Source organism: Numenius arquata, chromosome 3 (genome assembly GCF_964106895.1).
Source record: "Numenius arquata chromosome 3, bNumArq3.hap1.1, whole genome shotgun sequence".
Taxonomy (NCBI): Eukaryota; Metazoa; Chordata; class Aves; order Charadriiformes; family Scolopacidae; genus Numenius; species Numenius arquata.
Genome location: NC_133578.1, coordinates 34,995,150 through 35,016,569, shown reverse-complemented (window position 1 = coordinate 35,016,569; position 21,420 = coordinate 34,995,150). Strand labels below are relative to the sequence as shown.

Genomic DNA, 21,420 nt, shown 5'->3' with positions numbered 1-21,420 from the left:
AATAAAATCACTTTCAAAAACCTGACTCCTAAACAAACTAGTGATCAAAACATTAAGGAATGCCATATGGCTCCTACCAGTCTTGATGCTGTTATATTTCTGAAGAGTATATTCTGTGTTATTAATAATATTCAGTGAAACACTCTTAGGGTAGGAAAATATTTACTGAAATTATTATGCAATACACTTTTCATAGCATTCTTACGCAAAATGTTCTAGTCAAAATACTAGGAGTGGCTCTTCTGGATTAATCCTTCCTCACAACAGGTCAGAAGATGGATGCTGGGGCAGATATAAGTTATGGAGGGGGAAAGAAGGTGCAGCAACTGAAGTGTTTGAAGATTAGCAGTAGAACAATTTTTTTTAATATACCCACTATTCATACAATGTATAAAATTGAAGTCCCATTCGAATAGAAAAAGGAAACTGACTTAAAAAACATTGAATACTAATTGCTCTGAAAGCCCTTGGTATAACTTATGTGAAATCAGGTGGTTCAGAGCTCATATATAGCAATAAGAAATATGGCTGCGTTGTTTAAATCGGGGTAATTTCAATTAATAGTTGCAGAGAAGTTGTCCTGACATCCAGTTGGTTGAAATGTGAGTTCTATCTTGTGCTGTCATGGGGACAGGGGAGGAAATTTATTCTTCAAAGTTACGTGCTGTAAAGCTCTGATACAGCTAGTTAGCAAGTTGCTGTAAATAGTTGAGTATATACTGGTTTTGGTAGGAATAACACTGAAGCCTCAGTTACGTCACCTTGACATAAGTGGGGCCCTGCACAAGTTCTAGAGTCTTTGTTGTAAAAGCGAGGCGAGGCATAAAGAAAACAAATGACAAAACCAAAACATATTAAATGTCCCACTTTCTCATAATGAACATAAGCTAATCTTCCTATGTTAAATTTACAGATACTAATATAGCAAAAATAGTTGCCTAATATAATGATTTTGAGCTGGTAGCCTGCTGGCAGAGCTTTTTTTTTTTTTTTTTTTTAATTCCTTGAAAGGAAGGCTTCTATTAGCTAGCCTAGGTTGTTAGGGTGGTTTGTTGATTTTACATGTGAAAGCTGGTTGGTCAAATCAAAGTCTTAGCAGTGGTTAAGTTATTTTTCACTGCTGCTTGTCAGTTTGCAGTCTTGTTCTTCTGCAAAGGATAAGCATGGGCATCTGCAGTACAGTTGTTATCCTAATTTTGAGAGTCCCTTGTTTAATCTTGTAGCCCCATCCTAATTTCCACCTCTCTTCCCATTCAGCGTAGAAACTCAAGCCTCCCACCAATTTCTGCTGTGGTTGTGAAGTGCTTAGAAAATCACGTTTCAAGAGAAGATTGATGAACTTTTTGAAGGCCTTCATGAGGCTTTGGATGATAAATTGTTTTGATAATTAAAAAAAAAAAGAGGATATATATGTGGCTGCATTATTAAATTACGGAATCATGGGTATCCTTTGTTACAGTAGGGAATACTGGAAATAAAGCAGTTAGCCTTGAGGGAGAAAAAGAATACTTGAAAGAAAAGACTTGCAAATGCTCACACTTAATTGCCACAGTAACTTTGAATATATGTTATTTTCTGCCCTGAACATGAAGGATGTTTTATTGGACAATAGTAAAGCTGTTGTTTGGAGAACTTCACAGAATTGGTCATAAAACACATTTTTATTGATGCTGCCATGTACCACTAGTTAGTGTAGACAAATGGCCTTCCCCATTCTGATATTGCATGTATTGCTCAGGAATGTCACTTATAAAAAAGAAGCTGTCTTTGTCCTTGGTTACTGGCATTGCAGGTCTGTTCCTGCGTGGTACCTTAACCATGTTGTGTTTTATTTGTTTGCAGGGTAGCCCTAGTTCCTTGAGAGCTCACCAGATATTGGATGCTTGTGGTAAACCATGGCAGCTGATGATAAGGTTGCCATTTTAACCGATGACGAAGAAGAACAGAAGAGAAAGTATGTGCTGGCTGATCCTTTCAATGGCATTTCCAAGGATCAAGACTTGCCACCCCAAAATGAATCCCCTTCGACGGAGACAACCACTGTCCCAGATGAAGAGCTAGATTGGTTAGAAAGGCACTGCGTCAAAATAAACAACGATCTTCTGATCTCAAAGGTCTTTTATTTTTTCTTCTATTCTGCATATGGCTCTCTCTACCCCTTGCTGCCTGTGTACTACAAGCAGCTGGGTATGTCACCCAGTCAGAGTGGACTTCTGGTGGGCATCAGGTACTTCATTGAGTTTTGCAGTGCTCCCTTCTGGGGAGTGGTGGCAGATCGCTTCAAGAAAGGGAAGATTGTCCTCCTCTTTTCGCTTCTATGCTGGGTTTTATTTAACCTGGGGATTGGATTTGTTAGACCAGCCACCTTAAGATGCGTACCAAAAGGCCTTCCCCCAGCACATCCCACCAATGCAAGCAGCCTTTTAACAACAGTTTTGCAAAATGCCTCAATGTCTTCTCCGCTAACCACAGTGAGTACTGCATCCCCGAAAGTTCGTGGAAAGAGAGACCTGCTCACTTCCAGTCCGGTCACTTTGGAAACAACAGGGACAGCCAATCCTGAAATAACATTTCTGTTACCTACACAGAGCAGTGATGTGGAGTTTGTCTTGGAAAACAGTACCAATTTTATTTTAAAAAACACCACCACTAGCCCAGTCTCACCTGGGAACACGACTCCAAGTACCACCCCGGCTGCCATCACCACAAAGCCGATGCCTTCTGACCAAGCTGTGCTTGTTTATGATCAACAAGAAGTAGAAGCCATCTTTCTGCTCATTCTGCTGGTTGTCATAATAGGAGAATTTTTCAGTGCTTCCTCTGTTACTATTGTGGACACCGTAACTCTGCAGTACCTCGGCAAACACAGGGACCGGTATGGATTGCAGCGTATGTGGGGGTCTCTGGGCTGGGGGCTGGCCATGCTCTCCGTGGGAATTGGCATTGACTATACCCACACAGATGTTAGCATTGAAGGTCAAGGATGTAAAGCTCCTGAGTACAAGAACTACAGGATAGTTTTCATCGTTTTTGGTGTTCTGATGACAATGGCATTAATTGTGGCCACCCAGTTTCGATTTCATTATGCGCACTTCAAGCAAGATGAAAATAAGCGAAAGGAGGTAGAAATCTCACAGGTGGACAGAAGTGGCTCCAACGAATCCTCCGATAACACTTCTACCAGTATGAGCCAGTCGCAGTCTTTCAGTTTTTGGGACCTAATAAAACTGCTGTGTAGTATCCAGTATGGCTCCGTGCTCTTCGTGGCCTGGTTCATGGGGTTTGGCTATGGCTTTGTGTTCACCTTTCTTTACTGGCACTTGGAAGACCTGAATGGCACCACCACTCTCTTTGGAGTTTGTTCTGTGCTCAGTCACGTGTCTGAGCTGACTGCCTACTTCTTCAGCCACAAATTGATTGAGTTGGTTGGCCATATCAGGTAAGATGTTAGCCATCATTAAAGAGCTGTACAAAAAATGTTGCATTTCAGGCCTAGCCTGGTATCGCAAACTGAAATTCAAGTTAATCCTCTTATTTTAAAGTTCTGAGTCTTGCTCAGCTACGTAGCTTGCCTGATGGAGTTTGGTTTTGTGTTTGGTTTTTTTTTAGGAGTTGAAAATGCTCTGAAATGCTTCCTTTGCATTTTAGTTGTGTGTTTGCATGTGCGTTATGCCTGACACCATAACCCTTTGCAGACGGTTCCAGAAGACATCCTAGTTAGAGATCTTTACAAATTGCCACCCACTCCAGGATTGTCTGTTTTGATGTATAAATATTGTTAATTTTACAATATTTTTCCTGTGAGTAGCAGCGTTCTGGAAACCTCCAGCCTGCTTCTCCTTGTGGGGCAGTTCTTTGCCCCTGCAGTAGCCTGGAAAGGTGTCACTTGCACGCTGGGAGGGGAGGAAGATGAGATGAAGCAGGAAGGCGAGCACCTCCTGTGCACATGCCCTGGTAATCAGACTCTGGGTGTTGGCAGAATGAGGTTGCAGCCCGGCAGTGTCACTTACCGGCTCAGTTCCTTGCTCTCTTCCTTTAGTTGTGTGTGAGCTACTGAAGTGAGATGGCTGTGCAGGCTTTCTCCCCTGGTTTTTGCCTTCTGTAAATGACTACATTCAGCATGTTAGTTTTCCACAAAACTCAAAATTGATTTAATTTCTGCATACGTAGGGCAACTAAGATGATTAAGGGATTGGAGCATCTCCCTTATGAGGAAAGGCTCAAAGAGCTGGGGCTCTTTAGCCTGGAGAAGAGAAGGCTGAGGGGAGACCTTATTAATGCCTATAAGTATCTCAAGGGTGGGTTGAAGGAGGATGGAGCCGGACTCTTTTCAGTGTTTTCCAGTGATAGTATGAGGGGAAACGGGCACAAGCTGGAACATAGGAAGTTCCATTTAAATATGAAGAAAAACTTCTTTACTGTGAGGGTGACAGAGCCCTGGAACAGGCTGCCCAGGGAGGTTGTGGAGTCCCCTACTCTGGAGATTTTCAAGACCTGCCTTGATTCAGTCCTGAGTAATGTGCTTCAGTCAATCCTGCTTCAGCAGGGGAGTTGGACTAGATGATCTCCAGAGGTCCCTTCCAACTCTGACAATTCCGTGATTCCATGATATTCTAAATCCCTTTGCTACTCTTTAAAAAAAGCTCAGGGGAGGAAAGATAGGGGGGAATCTGAGTTAATGAAATCATAAAGTTCAAGTTTTTTTTATATTTACTCAGGTACTCTGTGCATCTGAGAAGAGAGCTGTGTGCTGTTAGATTCATGTCTTTTCCAAATGCCTTGTTTATAATCGTACAGTCGTTGAGATGTAAGTTTTTTAAGCTGACTGCACGAGTTTTTTTGTGTGTTCTGTTCTGTGGTTTTGCTCTTCGGGGTTTTTTTTTGTTTTGCTTTTATTGGGATGAATTTTTTTGATTCAGTTGACCTCTACTAAAAATGTTTGAGATGCTTAGCATGGTAATTTGAGAAATTACTTAAAAGATGGGTTGGTTTTGTTTCCTTTAAACTGAGGAGGATCTCTTTACTTTGAGTCAGTTTTTTAATCTCTGAATTTGACAATAATTAGTATGAGAAAACATGACACCTTGCATGCAAAGACTGGAGGAAGGATATGATAATGGAGGAGTGGTGAGAACAGATCACAATCGTGACAGCTAAAGTTAGCTTGGGTATGCTCTTTCAATGTATATTGTTATAGTATAAAATTCAGGCTTAGACTTCAGCTAGAGGAAGAATGAAAAGCAAAAGTAAAACAAAAGAATAGTAGTCCTGTGAATACGATGAAATAGAAGGGGATAGGAGCATTGGCCAGTAAAAAGAGAGATGATGTACAGGATTAACTCCTGTTTCTTTTTTTTCCCCTTTGCTCTGTTAAGCCTATGAAGCCAAGATTGGATCGAGATTAAGTTGCTTAAACACTAGCTCCTATTAGCAATGAAACAATGTCCTTTATACCTACACCTGGGAAATGCACATTAGTCATATTTTAATGTTACCTAATGCTTACTTGTATTTAGTCATCACAGTTTATGAGATGTCTCCTCCTGGTTGCCTTTTGTCTTGTACTTTTTGAACTTTGTATAATGCACGGTTTGTTCAAGAGGAAGCAAACTTTTTTGTGAGGAATGTATAGGAGATCGTAGCTCATATGCTTTGATAGTTCTGTGTGTGTCTGCTGCCTTATAGTACAGATACTCATTCTCCCATTAATTAAGAACCATTTGCCTCAAACTATATATCCTTCTTGGAACTGTCTTAGCCAGAAGCATTCTTTTTTTTTCTTTTTTTTTTTAATAGCTCAAAAATTTCTTCTTTGCTGTTTTGGCATAAAAGCAGTTGTATGTTTATGGGAATTCTGCTGTAAGGTGTTGTATGAAATAAGATAGAAGTACCTTTTAATCCACAGCTAGCTGTGAATATTTCACAGAGGGAAGGTGACTTGAGGTCTCTTTTTGGTAAGGTGACTTCAGTGCTGAAGTGGTCTCACCATACATTGACTTCTCTCACTAATGTTAAAAAAAAAAAAAAAAAGTAAAAGAGTATTTGCTCTTTTTCTTCTGGGTTCTTAGACTCCTAGATGTAGACAGTCTTTCTGCAGTACTTATTTTAACATTATCATTCAATCTTTCCTTCCTGTCCTAATTCTTTGAAGACAGGCATGATTACCAGAATTGCATGCACTGGCACAGTAGCAGGAAAAAATGTTATTGACTGTCCTTTGCAGAACTACAAGAAAACAGGCTTTACAGCCTTGTCACAGAGAAGCTCCAGTTTTCCTTTTCTAGCCTTGTAAAGCTTTCTGTTTCTACCATTGTATGTGTTGGCATATAAGATCCTTAGAACATTTTGAAACCTATTCTGTTTTCACAGCTTTTTTTAAAACTAATACTTAAATTATTGTCCAAGCATTTTAAGCATGACCATACTAAACATATGCTGATTAAAATGCCTGATTTCTGACTTCATTAGCTTTGCTGTTCATACACACGTGCACTGCATGTGTGCATATGTTATACATGCTGCTAGTGTTTCTAACATTGTATATTCGCAGGTCATTAGATGGAGTAATGACAGTGGTCTGTTCAGCTAGAAAGCTGTACTGTGATTGTACAGATTTACGAGGGGAAGGAATATTGCAGATGTTAGAAAGGTATTTTTTGCCTTGCCTCCTCCAGCCACCTTCTGAGAGATGACAGAGTAGATTTTCCTTTAAAAGTAAACTAAAGAGTTAGAAAGAAGCAAGTCATCAGAAAGTGTGGTGAAAACCGCAAGTTCTTTGAGAGAATATTGTGACAGAAAAATGTACAATCCTGGCTGTCAGATATTTAGACAGCATTGCTGAATGGTATAGAACTGTAGAATGGTTCGGGTTGGAAGGGACCTTAAAGATCATTGAGTTGCAACCCCCTGCTGGGGACAGGGACAGCTCCCACTAGAGCAGGTTGCTCAAAGCCCCATCCAGCCTGGTATTGAACACTTCCAGGGATGGGGCACCCACAGCTTCTCTGGGCAACCTGTTCCATTGTCTCAGCACCCTTACAGTAAAGAATTACTTCCTAATACCTAATCTAAATCTCCCCTGTTTCAGTTTAAAACAGTAACCCCTTGTCCTGTCACTCCACTCTCTGATCTCTCCTGTAGGCCCCCATTAGGATGTCCCTCCCCATCTCTCCTGTAGGCCCCCATTGGGTACTGGAAGCACTCCTAACTGCCATTGAGTTTAGGAAGATGATGTTAATCTCTGAAAATAACCTCCTACTTGAGGTTAAACTTGAATGTGTTCATCTGACCACAATTCCAGCATGTGAGTTTTTACAGGAAGCAGAGACTGGTAGTCATGGCTGTAAACAGCTTAGTCTCCTTAACATAAATATAGTTTCAGTGCTTTAAATGTTTAACCTGTAACTTGAATATGGTGACTCTGTGGATACTGCATGTAGGTTTCATAAGGAACATCTGTTTGTGTTATCCACTGAGGTCTGATAAAAAGCCTACGTGATTTTTATAAATACATTTTTGAAAAGACTCTGTAAATACACAAAAGTTCTTGTGTGATATACCCCTCCAAAAGCATAATTGTAGAAATCTACATAAACTGTAATTTACCTTGAACTGTTAAACTCTGAATCCAAATCTTTCTGTAAGTGTTAAACGCTGGGAAAGCAGAGCTAGCCGAGTATGTTACTGGTGATGGAAAAACTATGCAGCAGGAGGAGACCCCTTCACATCTCTGGTCTGGCTGTGACAGGGAACAGTTGAGATGGGAAGAAAGTTCTTGGTGCATAGGCAAAAGATTTTGGTAGAAAAAAGTGAAATTAAGCTGGCAAGAAGTGGCCCTAAACAAAGCACTGGGCGCATCTGTAGTGCTGATGAGTAAAAACAAGCATATGGTGAGGTGGTTCCTTTGTATCCCCAAGAGTGTGCATCACCCTGAGCCTTGCTAGCAGGGGAATGAAGAAAGGAGCCTGCAGACCTTGTGTTTGCTTACCTTTTGTAGCAAAGGTGTCCTAATACACTTCAGAAATGTGCTTGTACATAAGGATTACATTAAGTTGTGGCTGTGAAAGGAACTAAGTTATTTCTTTGGAACAGAAGGCATTAATTAAAGGGGGAGATGAAATTTATGAAGCACAGCACAAAGAACAAGTTTGTTGTCTTTCTTGTATAATACAAAACTTTTTCATGGCTTCCTATGTTTTCTTCAATGAATGCCTAGGCCTGCGTTGCCTAAAAGCAGCTTAAACCAGCTATTCGTGGGCCCGACGTATCTGGAAGCAACACAGCTGGGTCTGGTGTGTGATGGGGAGTTGAGGAACTTACCCAGCTTGTTGAAAGTAAAATATATTGTCTTCTGTAAATCCATGTTGTTGTGAAATGCACTGACCTGTCTTTATAATTTTGAATGTTTGTGGTACCACTGACATGATGAAAACTATGGTACTGGGTTTTTAGCTGTCAGCATGTATATTTGGAGACTTCAGATGTTAACAAGATGCTGCATTTTTATGATTGCATCTCACTCTAGATTTTTCAGTGGCTAAGTACCATTTAATTAAATCTTGGTCTGCTTTTGCAGAATAACTAACTAAAAAAGCAGCACAAAGAATAACAAGCGCTTTCACAGTCTCTATGCTTACACCTTAATTATCAATTGCATTTATTTCAGTTGTGCCAAACCAAGGGTCAACTAAGAAGCCATATTTGGACAATAAATTATCCTTGCCCCTGAAAAAAATCTTTAAAGGTTGCAATAGCATCTTTTATTCAAGCTAAAAGCATGTTTTGAATTAAGTCTTTGTTTCCTAAGACCCATCTGAAAATAATAGAAAGATAGCTGGATGAATAAGCACCCCAGAGGTAAGCAAAGCAAAATCTGAAAACTGGAAGGGAAAAGTCATCAGGTTAAACATGCAATGGGGAAAGCACTGCACAAATAGTCTTTGTGCTTCATTGTTTAAAAAGTGTTACAAGAGCTTTTTTTCCTCTTCGTTCTGAGATGCAGTGTCTGCTGTTTTTCAACAGGCTGGTTAAGTTTTATCCTGAGGCATGTTGTTATAAACCATATTGCTTCTGTGGGATGTGTTTTTTAGAGTAGTTCTGAGCAGTTTGCAGATACTGGGACTATACACTTATGTTAATTAGCGTAAAATTAATTTGTCTAATAATGTAAGCCTGCAGCAGGCTTACATTAAAATGGAAGAATGAATCTCTGAGCAATTAGAAAAGAAGATTGTTTGGAAGTGATGTTGAATGTGCTTAGAAATGGTCTCTCTGAAATACAATCCTGTGTAGAGCGTGGCATGGAAATGCCACGGAGCTTAGTTAAAATTTCAATAGATCTTCTGTCCCTTTGAAATTTTTTTTTCCATTAGAATTTTGAAGAGAGTCTTAAATTTAGCCTCGTTTTGAATATGTGTTTGGAGTGGGTAAGAGGAGAGTTTGTTTGGGTGCAAGACTTAAGGGCTGTATTTTGTGTTGAGCAAATGCTTTAGACTGGCAAACCGTTTGTACCCGTGCAAATGATTTCTGAAGCAGCATGGTATATTATAACGTACCAAAAAACAAAAGTTCAAACTATCCTGACTTCTCTTTTCCTTACTTCCTTTAGAGTGCTGTATATTGGTCTTGCCTGTAATACAGCTCGATATATTTACATCTCGTATCTGGAAAACGCCTGGACTGTTCTTCCGATGGAAGTGCTTCAAGGTATGACAGTGCAGTAACGCCCTTCCAGTATAATGAGATTAGGTGCTTATATTTTTCTTGTTTTCAAGTGAATTGTGATTAAGTAAAAATCGGATATTTCTCGTATTTTTTTTGACCACAGATATCCCGGGATATCCAGGGTCATAAAACACTACTGTTTCTCTTAGAAAATATTTGACGTCAAAAGGGCGGGTTTGCGTTTAATTGTGCACAGTTCTCTGTTTATTCAAACAGAACTGTGTGAGACCAACACACCCTTTAACTAAACAAAGAGACAGAAGCACGAGCTGGGTACACACCTACTGCAAATCCTGTTTGGTGGTAAATGCGAACTTCATTAAGTGCAAGAGGTCGAGTTTCTTGAAAGGATGCTGTAAAAAAAAAATAAAAATAACGTAGTCTGAGTCATTCTGTCTCTGTTAAAATATTTTGTAGTTTTTGAGTTGTATTGGTCGATCAATACCTTTGGACCATAGAATTTTCTAATAGCTAAAGAGGAATTTCTTTCAATAGCTTTGTTTGTGCTACTAGAGCTCCTTTAAGATACTTGCCCTTTAATTTAATTAGAAAGACAGAGGTGTGGTTTATGAAAAGTATTTTGAGCCCTGTTTTCAAGTGGTGTTGTCAAAGAAGTCTGTGAGATCTTTATTGTCATGTTAAAGTATAAATTGTTCTAACTTATATTTTACGACATTTTTCCGTGTCTTTGTAGTGGGTACCACTTCTCAAAACCAGGAAAAATCTAAACTATTTCACTTTCTGTTTCTTCAGTATTTGAAGAATACTGAAGTATTTGGGTTTGTAAGCTTGCAAGGGAATGGTTAATTTAAGTGCAGAAAATCTGTTCCCTGCCTGTAAAAATAATTGTACCATCTTTATTAAAGCCACTATTTTGGCTTTATACAATACAACTTAGAAAATTTTCCACAGATGATACTTAGAAGGTTTATTCTTTTGTGTGCGGCATAATTTGACTTTGCATTAACTTTTTCTACTGTATTTACAGAAACCTTTGTAAGGTAGTTTTTAACTTGAGTTATAAAATGCCATTGGTGAGCACATCTGTTTGTGTCCTGGCTCCTTCCCTCCCTGCTAACAAAAACAGTTTATTGTATTAAAACTGCCACAACAGCAAGCTTCTGAATGTTGTTGTTAAAAATACCCCAAACCACAACTATTAAATTGATATTTCATCATTCATACTAAGTGTTAAAACAAGCATTCTTCTTTGTGACATTTTCATATGTGTTACACTCTTGCCTGCTTGAACATCTAGGGGTAACAAATGATGAATACAAAGCTTTGGATATTACCTTCTAGGTAATCATTTTTTAAAGACACCCCAACTCAAAATACAGGGAAAAAAACCAAACACCAAAACCTTGTCTCTCAACAGTAGAGCCCTAAGTTTGTGCCCAGATGTGTCACAGGAGTACAGTCATGGCTGAGAAAAAACAAGATTCAAAGTAATAGAAAATTCTTATTCTGTTGAAATTTCAATATGAATTGCTTTGTATGTAAAGCAAACCTTTGCTTTTACAGCAAAGCTGTGAGGGAGCTGTTTTGGTGGGGTTTTTTTGTGTGTGGTATAATCTTGAGTAATCTAGATTTAAAGAAAAAAACTAAGGACCTTCAAAATAATGCTTTCTCATAAATATATCTGCCAGACTTTATATCTAGCCACTGCTGAATCGCGTACACTTGGGTTAAGTTTGTTGTTTTCAGTTATTTATATTCAGCAAATGAGAAATTTAAAAATAAACGAAACACACCCACCCCCCAATAGGCTCTCTGTGTTCTGTGCGCACTTTTTAGCCTGCATCTAACATGGTTTATCAGTGTCCACAGGTACACTATATGTCCATGAAGTCCACAGGTGCACTGTATGTGTGTCTGATTACTGCCACTGCAGTTGTTACATGCCTGTAATCTCCTTCAGTGTTGCTGAATGGGAGGTCAAGTTTGTCATCCTAGAAGTACTCTTGACTGTCCCCCTGGCTCAGCTCCCCCCCTTTATTCTTTTCCCCTCCTCACTCTTACTGGTTGTAATTTCTTCTTAATCCATTCTTTCTTTTGCAGCAGTTACCAAATCCTGTTTCTTTGGGGGTTGCTTTCTTTCCAACACGTCCACTGAATCTGTCAGTAGGTATAAGAGGTGACACCGTAATGAAATTTGGTGAGGGAGAAGCTCTCATTTTTAAATGAGTTTGTTGACAGGAGGAGGCAAGAGTTGTAGCTGCTTTGTATATGTAAGGGTTAGAAGTATTTAAAACCAAAAAAAGAGTAGATTATGCAGAACGTGGGTACCATGTGGACCACGTGACTGCATCAGATTTACAGGTCTTTTAAATCCCTTGGTGAAGCCATTGTTATAATTGTAGATAACGCTTTTTCCAGGAAGCTGCCAAATTCTGTGTAAATTCCAGTTCCATCAGCTGGAGGGGTTTTAAGGTCAACAATAGTTTCAGCTGACTTTTGTAAAGAATTTATTTTTCTTCTTAATATGCTTCTGCAATGCAAGAAGGATTATTCCCACGTGCTGTGCTGAAGGGCGTGGAGAGATTTCCGGAAGATGACTCTGCAAACTGCATCTATTGATTGTAATAAGAACCATGCTGTGTTTCAGTTGCTGTCAGTGTAATGGGGGTGAGGAGGACTCTAAGAGTTTTTAAGTTTCACTCTCAAAGGAGTAAATGAGGAAATTTAAACTCACTTCTTAATTTAGAGGTTTGAATCTGTGTGCCGAATTGACTTGCACACGCAATGTCTGAAAATAAGAGCTTAGGCTGAATCTTTAATAACTGAAAATTCTGAGACATCCTTGTAGGCAAATGCGTATGGTGTGTATGTATGTCATCGCTCTGCGAACGTGCAGTCTTGTTCATTTTGCACTTAACGGATTAAATTTTGATGTGCTAGTTAGCTGCAAATTATTGTTCCAAAGCAATGGTCCAAATTCGCTGGTAAAGCTGTGGTAGCTCACTGATTTGCATAACAGGATTTTTCTGAAGTGTAAAACTATATCAATAACCTGAAAATTAGCTATTTTCACTTAGCAGTTATCCTACAAACTCCAAAACAAGTACTGTTCTAAGAAGTGACTCCTACTGATGCTCCAGCAACACAGTTATGTCCAGAGAGCAAAAAGCTTGTGTCTCTAACTGGCAATAATTAGAATATATCTCTCTTGAAATAAATTTGGCTCCCCAAATCTTCAAGCCTTGGTTTATATGTAAATTATCCTGTTTGCTAAACATTATTATTTTGAGCATAACACTGGGATTGGTACACTTGTTGGAGCTATAGTCCAGATGGTGAAATGGTGGTTAGTGGTTTTAGCAAATAATGTCACAATATACATATTGTGAACAACTTCTTTTAAAGAAAGAATTGTGATTAGCAGTAATCCAGACCAGACTTCTTGTAAAAGTTGCTGTAAAAACTGTTCCAAATAGTCACTGTTGTATAAATAACTATAAGAAAAATCGCATTAGTAATGTGCACATACTTTAAAAAAAAAAAAGGGAAAGAAAAGCCTATACCTTTAAAGGCAAGTGAAATAAGCTGGTTTAAAGCTATGGATTTGTTTTCAGAAGAAAGGGAACACTACGTTCTATCTGGATCGTCTAGTAAAGGTAAAAACATCCAAGAACCTGTTGGTTAAGTAGGGCCTTTTGTTTTCAAGCAATTGTGCTTCACGGTTCAAATAATTTCTGATGTGTTTTTGATTTGCCTGCCTTTAATACTTTACTTACTCTTTAATAGCTGATAAACCTGAATGTTTTCTATTAATTGATAACCTTTCTAAAACAAAACCACATTATCTATATTAGATTACCTTTGCTTTGTTATTGGGATAGTTTTTGGTTGCTATTCTCAATGCGTCTGTGAGTCTGTGTTAAAAAAAAATAAATTAGTGAGTTTTAAAACTGGGCTTTTTTGGATTGAAAATCTGAGTTTTAAACCCTTAAACTGTAAGTGGTAAGGTAAAATACACCCATCCTAATGTAAGCCTTTTATTTTTCAACAAGATGATGTACTATTGCCAAAACCAGCTCCGCAATGTGTAAAGGTGGGCTTTACAGACCCAAAGCTTGAGAAATTTTTATTTACATTTGGAATGAAAATGAATGTATGGCCTAATGGACATCTAACATGTCTATACCTGAATTATATTGATTCCATACAGTGCTATTTATCCTTTTACAAATAAGCAAAACCCAAGTTTTTCTGTGAGTATGTTACAAAATCACGTGTGTTCTTGCTCTTATGAGTCTTCAGCCTAAATGCGTAAGCAATTATGGAGTGTCCAACTGTTGATTAGTAAGTCAAGTGTAGAGGACAGAAACATGTTGACTGAATCATCAGTTGTGCCAACATTTTTTTAAAACCGAGGCAGTAGAGCACAGGCATTGGTAAGCTGTGATGACTATTTTTAATACTACTCAAATAAGAAAAAAATATTCCCACTCAATCTGAGGGTTGCAAAATAGTTCAGGCTTATTTAATGTGTGACGAACTACAAAACCGTGGGGTGTTTTTTTTTTTTTCCAACTTCTCCACAACCTTGCCTTTTCCTGTCCGGGCTCCACCTGGAGCGTGTTTCTGCATGCTGCTGGTCATTCACTGTCTCTTCCCCTTAGCTGTCCTTCTTCTCCGGTAGGAAAAAACATTCATAACCCTCAATCTACAAGGCACGTAGATTCACAGAAGACTTCCCGAATCTCTGCTGGAGAGGTGGGGCTGCTGTTTATAGCAGTGAGGACCTCTGCTCTGCTGTGCTGGGTCCCTGGAGCAGGAGTGGGTGACATGCGAGGCGGCAGCAGCGTGCGGCAGTGCCTACGCAGGATGCTGTCATAGCGGGAGGAAGGGCATGCTGACTGCTTCTAAATAGCAGGCGTGAAAATCAGCATCTTTGGCCTACCCTGAGGAGCTTGCGTGCTTTTCCCGTCTGGACCATTCAGCGCTAAAGGCAGAGCGTGTTGGTGTTGAGTTCAGAAAGAGTTTGCCTGGAGGCGGGTGATTTGGCGGGGGGGCGGGGAGTGAGAAGGGCAGAAGGGAATTAATTCTTGCCTCTGAAATGACATGGGTATCTCTGATACTGTTTGGATTTTATGACCTTTGCACTGCCTTCATTGTGGCAGTAAGGAGACCGCTGAGAGGCATCAATGTTTTAATTGCCTGCAGCTTATGAAATCTGGACCGTATTTCAAAGGCCCTGGGTCACTCTCGAAGGGACAAGGAATCTGGCAGAGAGACTTTTAAGGTGCTTTATTTAGTCTTCCTAGAGATTGTGTCTCAAGAAGAGACATGAGGTCATCTTAGAGGGAGAAAGAGCTATTGACAGACTCTGCAGGAGAAGGAGTCATCCTCTCTCCCTGTGGCTTCGTTGCCGGTATCCCATTACCAAAAGCTGATTTGTACTTCACAGACATTTGTCAGTGAGGGGGTTTTGTTGTTCTCCAATGCATACTCCAGTGGATGAGGGCAGTTGCTGTGGTGTTGTGTCAGTACGCTCTGGACCCTGTACTCTTCACAATGTTTCATCTCTCTAGGTGTCACGCATGCGGCTATATGGGCGGCTTGTATTTCGTACCTTAGCGCGGCAGTGCCTCCGGAGCTGAGAACGTCAGCCCAGGGAATCCTGCAAGGCCTCCACTTGGGTCTGGGCAGAGGATGCGGGGCTATGGTTGGAGGAGTTTTGGTCAATTACTTTGGTAAGCAAAAATTGTATTGAAGACACTTATTTTCTTCATTGAAGTTCTGGGTTTACTGAACTACTATCTTTAAATTTATTTATGTTTAAGGTATTGTTCTGTTTTAAAGAGTAATACACTTTATTTAAATCATGGAACCGTAGAATGGCTCAGGCTGAGAGGGATATCAGGAGATCTCTAGTCCAGGCCCCTGCTCAAAGCAAGGTCAGCGCTGAATTCAGACTAGGTTGCTTATGGCTCTGTCCTTTCAGCGTTACAGATTGATTAAATATGTTATGCCTAGATATTTTTAGTATTACATGAGCAGATCTCCAACCTGATCCGTAAGATGAATGAATCCTTTGTGACAGAATAGGTTGATACTATGCAGCCTCTCAGTGAACAAATGAAAATCTAATTACTTGGTTAAAAAGCCTGTTGAAGCGTTGGGGGAGGAAAATTTAATGAAACAAGCTAATAAGAGTCTACATGGGACAATATGTACCCAAGGAGCGCATAATTCTGATTCATTTTATTAAGTCAGTAGATTCTCAATTAAAAAAAAAAATAAAAAAATCTCATTACAGGTCCTGCTGCCACATTCAGAGGAATAGGGATGGCTTGTTTAGTGATTCTTCTTCTATTTGCACTGATCCAGTGGCTGTTGGTTCCTGATGAAGAAGAAGGTAAATATTCATGTCACTGAGACACCTTTTTTCACCAGCTCTAATTTTGAAGTATCTCTGAAGCTGCTTTCCTGCAGCTTTTATTTTGGATGTTTGGTGCCTTTACTCAGATTTTGAAAAAACAGTTTGTTTTCAAGGGGGAGGTTTTTTCCTGAGCAATGACAGAAGTTGAAGTGGTGCTGCTGCTATAGGAAGCGCAGCATTGAGTTCTTGGATGTTGGTAGGAGGAATGCATGATTTGCTTTACTACTTCTACGTCCTCTCAGTTCTGAGAATCCCTTAGGTTAGTCTTAACAGCAGTAGTGAGTCATTTCAGTTGCATCAGTTCTTTAAGGTCACCTTGACCACTGCACGCTCTCGTTTTCTACTAGTCCAAGCCACCTCTGCCAGAAATTGTAGAGATGGCTTCAGAGAACAGAAACTTTTATAGCTGCTGCAGTTCTGTTGTGGCATCAGAGAAATCTTCCCTCAGGTGGATCTTGAGCTTTTTCATCTCCACCTTTATCAATATAAAGGCTAATAAGAAATGAAATACTGGTGCAAAGTTAAAGATTTAGCATAAATCTAATTCTTGCAAAGGCAATAAAAGTGTGGGAAATTCTGAGAAGTCGTGAATTTTTGAGCTGCTTTTTGCCCAAATGTTACTTTCCAATATAAGTTTTGAGTATGAAATGAAAGTCATCTTTAACTGGAATATTAAATGCATTGTCCTTGACTAGTTATCAATTTGCCTGTACTGAAGTGTTCAAATATTTATTTTGCTAGAATTTTCTTCACCTCTGTTGAAATGATAGTGGCAAAAATGGAAAGGTGAAAGGGATATCTGCTGCTTCGTTTTCCCATCAACTTTCAGTTAATTGCACGTGAACCTACAAAACCATAGTTTGTTCTTAGTGGCCTTATTCTATTTAGTTTGTTTCAGTCTTTGGTTTTCATTTAATACACACTACCCATCTTAGCAGTGTGTGTATTAATTTTAGCATGGCAGTAATTAAGTTGCTTTCAACAGGACCAGTTGGATGAGTAAAACCAATCATGTGGTCAAGTGTGTGCAGGATTAGTCTCTTCATTTCTTCACTACTAGAGAACATCCAGCCATTGCTTAAAATATCTAGTACTATCTAAGAGTTTGTAAACAAAATACGCTTTTATAATTTTGAAAAAAGATCTTTATAATCGGTAAAATATTTCTACTTGGAAAAAATATTTTCTCAAAATATACAAAATGTGTTATTTACAGACTTGTAGAGCACATACAGCTATTACTTAAAATATCCAAGGGTTTATAACAATCTGTTTAATTACTTTTCCTATATAAATACTCTGGCTCTTCAAGATTGTAAGGCACATTGTGTTGGGTCATGACGGTCATTTTATGGATGACATTTCAAGGCAGTTGTGAAAACTATTTCAGATTATCGGAAGACCTTAGATGTAAAGGTCAGTTGGGAGGGTAAGAAATACTCCCCTTTGCCTGAAACTCTGTGACAGATATTTTATCTCCTCCAGCGTGTCACTCCAACCTTGTTCTTTTCTCACTAACTGCGTAACTCCATAGTAACTATGGAGGGATGGTTTGTTTCTTAAATAAAAAAGCGGTGAAAATGTAGAACAGCTTTAAAACAAATTGGTAGGTTTAGAAATTTTAAGATCAGAATCAGCTGTTCTGATGATGTAGGCCATGCGACTTCACCGAATGGTTCCTGTTTGAAGCCAGTGTTTAGTTACAAGTATCAGTGAATTTTAAGATGCCGGCTTTATGCAGAGAAAGAAGTTTGCTAACAAGTCTTATTTTCAAGACTTATTTTCAATTTGCATATAACATGAAAATTAATTCTTCCATGTAACGTGAAAAATACGTATTTCTAATAGCTAGCTGGGAACAAACAGACCGCCTCACCCTCATTAGCCCCTCCTGGTTATGCAGACACCTGAAATACCTCGCTGCAGTTGCAGAACAGCCTTGCTTGTAAGGCCACATCCAGGTTGCGTTTCCCTAACTAGATTGTGGTGTGTCTCGCTCCTGGCTGTTTGTGCCAGTGTTCTGCTTTCAGTACAGTGACTACCGTATTACGAGAGCAAGAAACGCTTAGTATTCATTGTCTGCTTCACATTTTTTTTAAATCTTGTTGGCTTTGCCAGTGACTATTTTGTTTTAAACTTCAGAAAAGACAATGCTGGCAGAAAGGATCCCAGTGCCTTCCAGTCCTGTTCCCATAGCGACTATTGACCTTGTACAGCAGCAATCAGAAGATATCATGCCCCGGACTGAGCCCAGGCTCCCTCTAAAGAAAACTAAACACCAAGAAGAGCAAGAGGATGTGAACAAGCCTGCCTGGGGCATCAGCTCTTCTCCTTGGGTCACCTTAGCTTATGCTGTCTACCAGATAAAAGAGATGGTTAAACTATCCAAAACCAATCCAACTCCTGAGAATCAGCCTTTGCAGGTAATCTTCTAGCGTACAGGAAGTTCTTGTATATTTGTTGGATGCTTGAAAACCTTTATAGCTGTGTAAATCTGTTAGTACCTGGCAGGTGTTCTCTGTCAGCTTGGAATAAATTCGGAGTTGTGAAACAGTAGTTGAAATAGTGCGTGAAACAGAGTTGCTTTCTATGTATAGTATAGCAGGAATAATTATTTTTGCAAGTATTATCTTTGGAAAGATGGGAGGGGAGGGAGAGACATAGAAAGATACAGGGTTGGATATACTTGAATTCCCTTTAAGTATATATTTGTTTTCATATTAGTTGGAATCTGGGGGTTATGCTTTTTGCAAAATTTACAAGGTGATAATGGAACATGAAGATGCACAGCTGCTTAACAGAGTGTAAAATGATTTTTGTTTAGTTTGCTTCCTTGGGTGATGCTGTCAAATGTCTACATTGTTGCAGAAATAGGTGTTCTAGACAACTGCTGATGGGATACAGAGCCTTCTGTTCCAACAAAGTTAATCTCTTTTTTTTTAATCTAGAGTTACACCAGATAAGAGCCATTCCGTGCCTTGAAATGTCTGATTGCTGGTGCTTACTTTACACCATTTCCTTTCTGTCCAGTCTCCTCCCCAAATGCCTTTTAGTAGCTTCATCAATAATTGGATGGGTTTGCATCTTGAACTATCATCTAATGCTTTGGACGTGCCTTTCAAAATGGAGCTGAAGCATACTGCTTAAGCAAAATAGGGAAATTCTGTCACTGCAAGTTCTAGAACAGCAAGGTTAACGTTAAAACCCCTGTGTTGACCTGTCTGGAAGGAGTGGGTGAGGTTCCTTCTTATGCATCCAGTAGGCGTAAACACAGAAATGCTTTTTCCACAACTGCTGTCTTTAGAAATAGGTAATTTGGGGTATGAGTGTGAATCAGCAGAGCAGGGCGTGTAGGAATTTCGCATTTGCTTTTGAGCTTCCTTGAGTCAAAGAAGGTGGTTTTTATAGTGACACTGAAGATATCAGTGGGTCTCTGACATCAAAATAATTTGTCCAGACAAAGAGCTCTGTTTCCCAGTAGTAAATGTCCTCAGGGTCTTGGGTAGTATAAGCTGTCCCTCTTTTTTTAAAGAGATAAATCACAGCAAAGCAGTCACACAGAACTTAAACAATGAACACGGCAAGAAAAAGTTTTGCAGTTGTGTGGTGTCTGAGAGGGATTTGATCCAACACTGCTAGACACGGCACAGCTGCTTGACCAAGAATTGTGAAGAGGCCAGAAAGGCTTTCGTGCCTGTTGGCATTTCTATGGCACATAATCTCTTTGTTACTCTTTCCTTTCTGTAAAAATACAGTGCTGATATAAAAAGTCAGTGTTGTTGATGTGCCAAAATTCACTGAATCCCATTGTATTATTTTCTTCGTCATCTATATTCTCCAAAATCTCTTACTCCTGTTTCAGTGCCCCAAAAGGACAAACCTTCTCCAAAACATTTCAGGTTTTGTGCTCTGTCACTTATTTTATGCTGGTGATATTAAAATACTGAAACTAGGAAAAGGCTACCCAGCTCTCTCATTAAGTTTGTTGAATAGCCTTTAAATGAAAATAGATTGTTTGGAAGGAGGGTCAGCGCACAGAAAATGGAATTAGTGTCAAAAATTATTCCTTCTTATTTCATTAATATTTTGGCTCGTTTTTGTGACTGCTTGCTCATATTCCTTCAAGCAAAGGGACATATTTGCCGTATTCTCTATTCTTCAGTGCAAAACAAATAATCATAGATAGCGTGTCATTTCCTAATGTGAAAGGTGTGAGTGTGAAGGCTTGTTGTTTCAGCCCTGGGGAATGTAACTGGTGTTTCAGTCCGCTCTTACGTTCCTTAGTAAGGCCTGTTTGAGTAGACTGGGTGGAATCGTACATCAGTACTGCAAAAGTTCTCCCATTCAGGAAGTCTGAGCAGTATCTGGGGGAGGGAGGGAACTATGGAGGAAAGCTGTATTTAAGGAGCATGAAAACATTTTACAGAATTGCTTGGTCAAAATAATGATCTTGTCTGAACGCTTTGAAGTCCAGTTAATTGTGTTTTTTTCCCCTTGAAATACAACAAGTTTGTTTTTTGCATGCTTCTTGGGAAAGTGCAGTTAGGAAAAGAGATGGAAGGTAAGCTACTGTCTGCTTGCTATTAGTGTCATCTGGATTTTATATGTACTACTTTTGCTTGGCTTCTCTTAAGTTTGATTTGTTATGTTGCGGGCATTCAAAGTAAGCGCTTTGTGAATTTCCAGAAGTGCCTGAATGTATCTGGGGGTATACCACAGGGGGATAGTGTCAAGAGTGTTTATACTCACTTTTTGCATGCAACCCTTTCCCCTCTCTCTAGAAAATCAATGAGAATTGCAGTGCTTCATCAACCAGCTCAGCAAGACAACCCCAAAATCCGACAGATTCTGGGCAGCCCAGCAATTGTTCAGCACCAACACCTACAGCAACATCAGATTCCCAAGTAGATGGTGGCCGTGTTGTGTCGGATCATGATGCTCAGCCTGCTGCTGCAGGGCCCTGAGATGCGCTCATCTTAGCAAATCCAGTGCATGGAATTCTGCTTCTCACCTGGGAAACGCTGGAGTAGGAGCTCAAAAGTAGGACTTCCTTCATCTTAACGATCATAATGTGATGCAGTGCAAGCTTTTAACTATATAAAGAATATTCATATGACTACACAGAGCAACATGAGCAGGGAAGCCAAAAGTTCGGAATTCTTGAGGGAAGTGATATGGACAGATCTAACGGTAGGAAGAATTCTTGGCTGCTTTGCTAAAGCTGAGTCAAGTGCTATGAGATTTCTTTGCAATCTGTAGAAAAAGGGAGTTCACTCTTCACTTGCTGAGGCACAGACTGTCTGGCTTGA

General features: G+C 39.5%; 1 protein-coding gene across 1 annotated transcript; it reads left to right on the top strand.

Annotated features, from left to right (window-relative positions):
- The first annotated feature begins 1,895 nt into the window (after positions 1 to 1,895).
- Positions 1,896 to 21,075, top strand: MFSD6 (major facilitator superfamily domain containing 6). The gene is made up of 6 exons (XM_074145232.1): positions 1,896 to 3,439; positions 9,608 to 9,705; positions 15,261 to 15,422; positions 15,989 to 16,087; positions 18,254 to 18,534; positions 20,893 to 21,075. The coding sequence occupies exons 1-6, from the start codon at positions 1,896 to 1,898 to the stop codon at positions 21,073 to 21,075; spliced, it is 2,367 nt and encodes a 788-aa protein (XP_074001333.1).
- The last annotated feature ends 345 nt before the right edge of the window (positions 21,076 to 21,420 follow it).

What these genes read in the sequence shown, in the direction of transcription:
- MFSD6 (XM_074145232.1), top strand. Translation starts at nt 1,896, where the DNA reads ATGGCAGCTGATGATAAGGTTGCCATTTTAACCGATGACGAAGAAGAA. An exon ending in AGTTTTGGTCAATTACTTTG is followed by an intron (nt 15,423 to 15,988) that starts GTAAGCAAAAAT and finishes ATCTCATTACAG; the next exon opens with GTCCTGCTGCCACATTCAGA. An exon ending in CTGAGAATCAGCCTTTGCAG is followed by an intron (nt 18,535 to 20,892) that starts GTAATCTTCTAG and finishes CCCTCTCTCTAG; the next exon opens with AAAATCAATGAGAATTGCAG.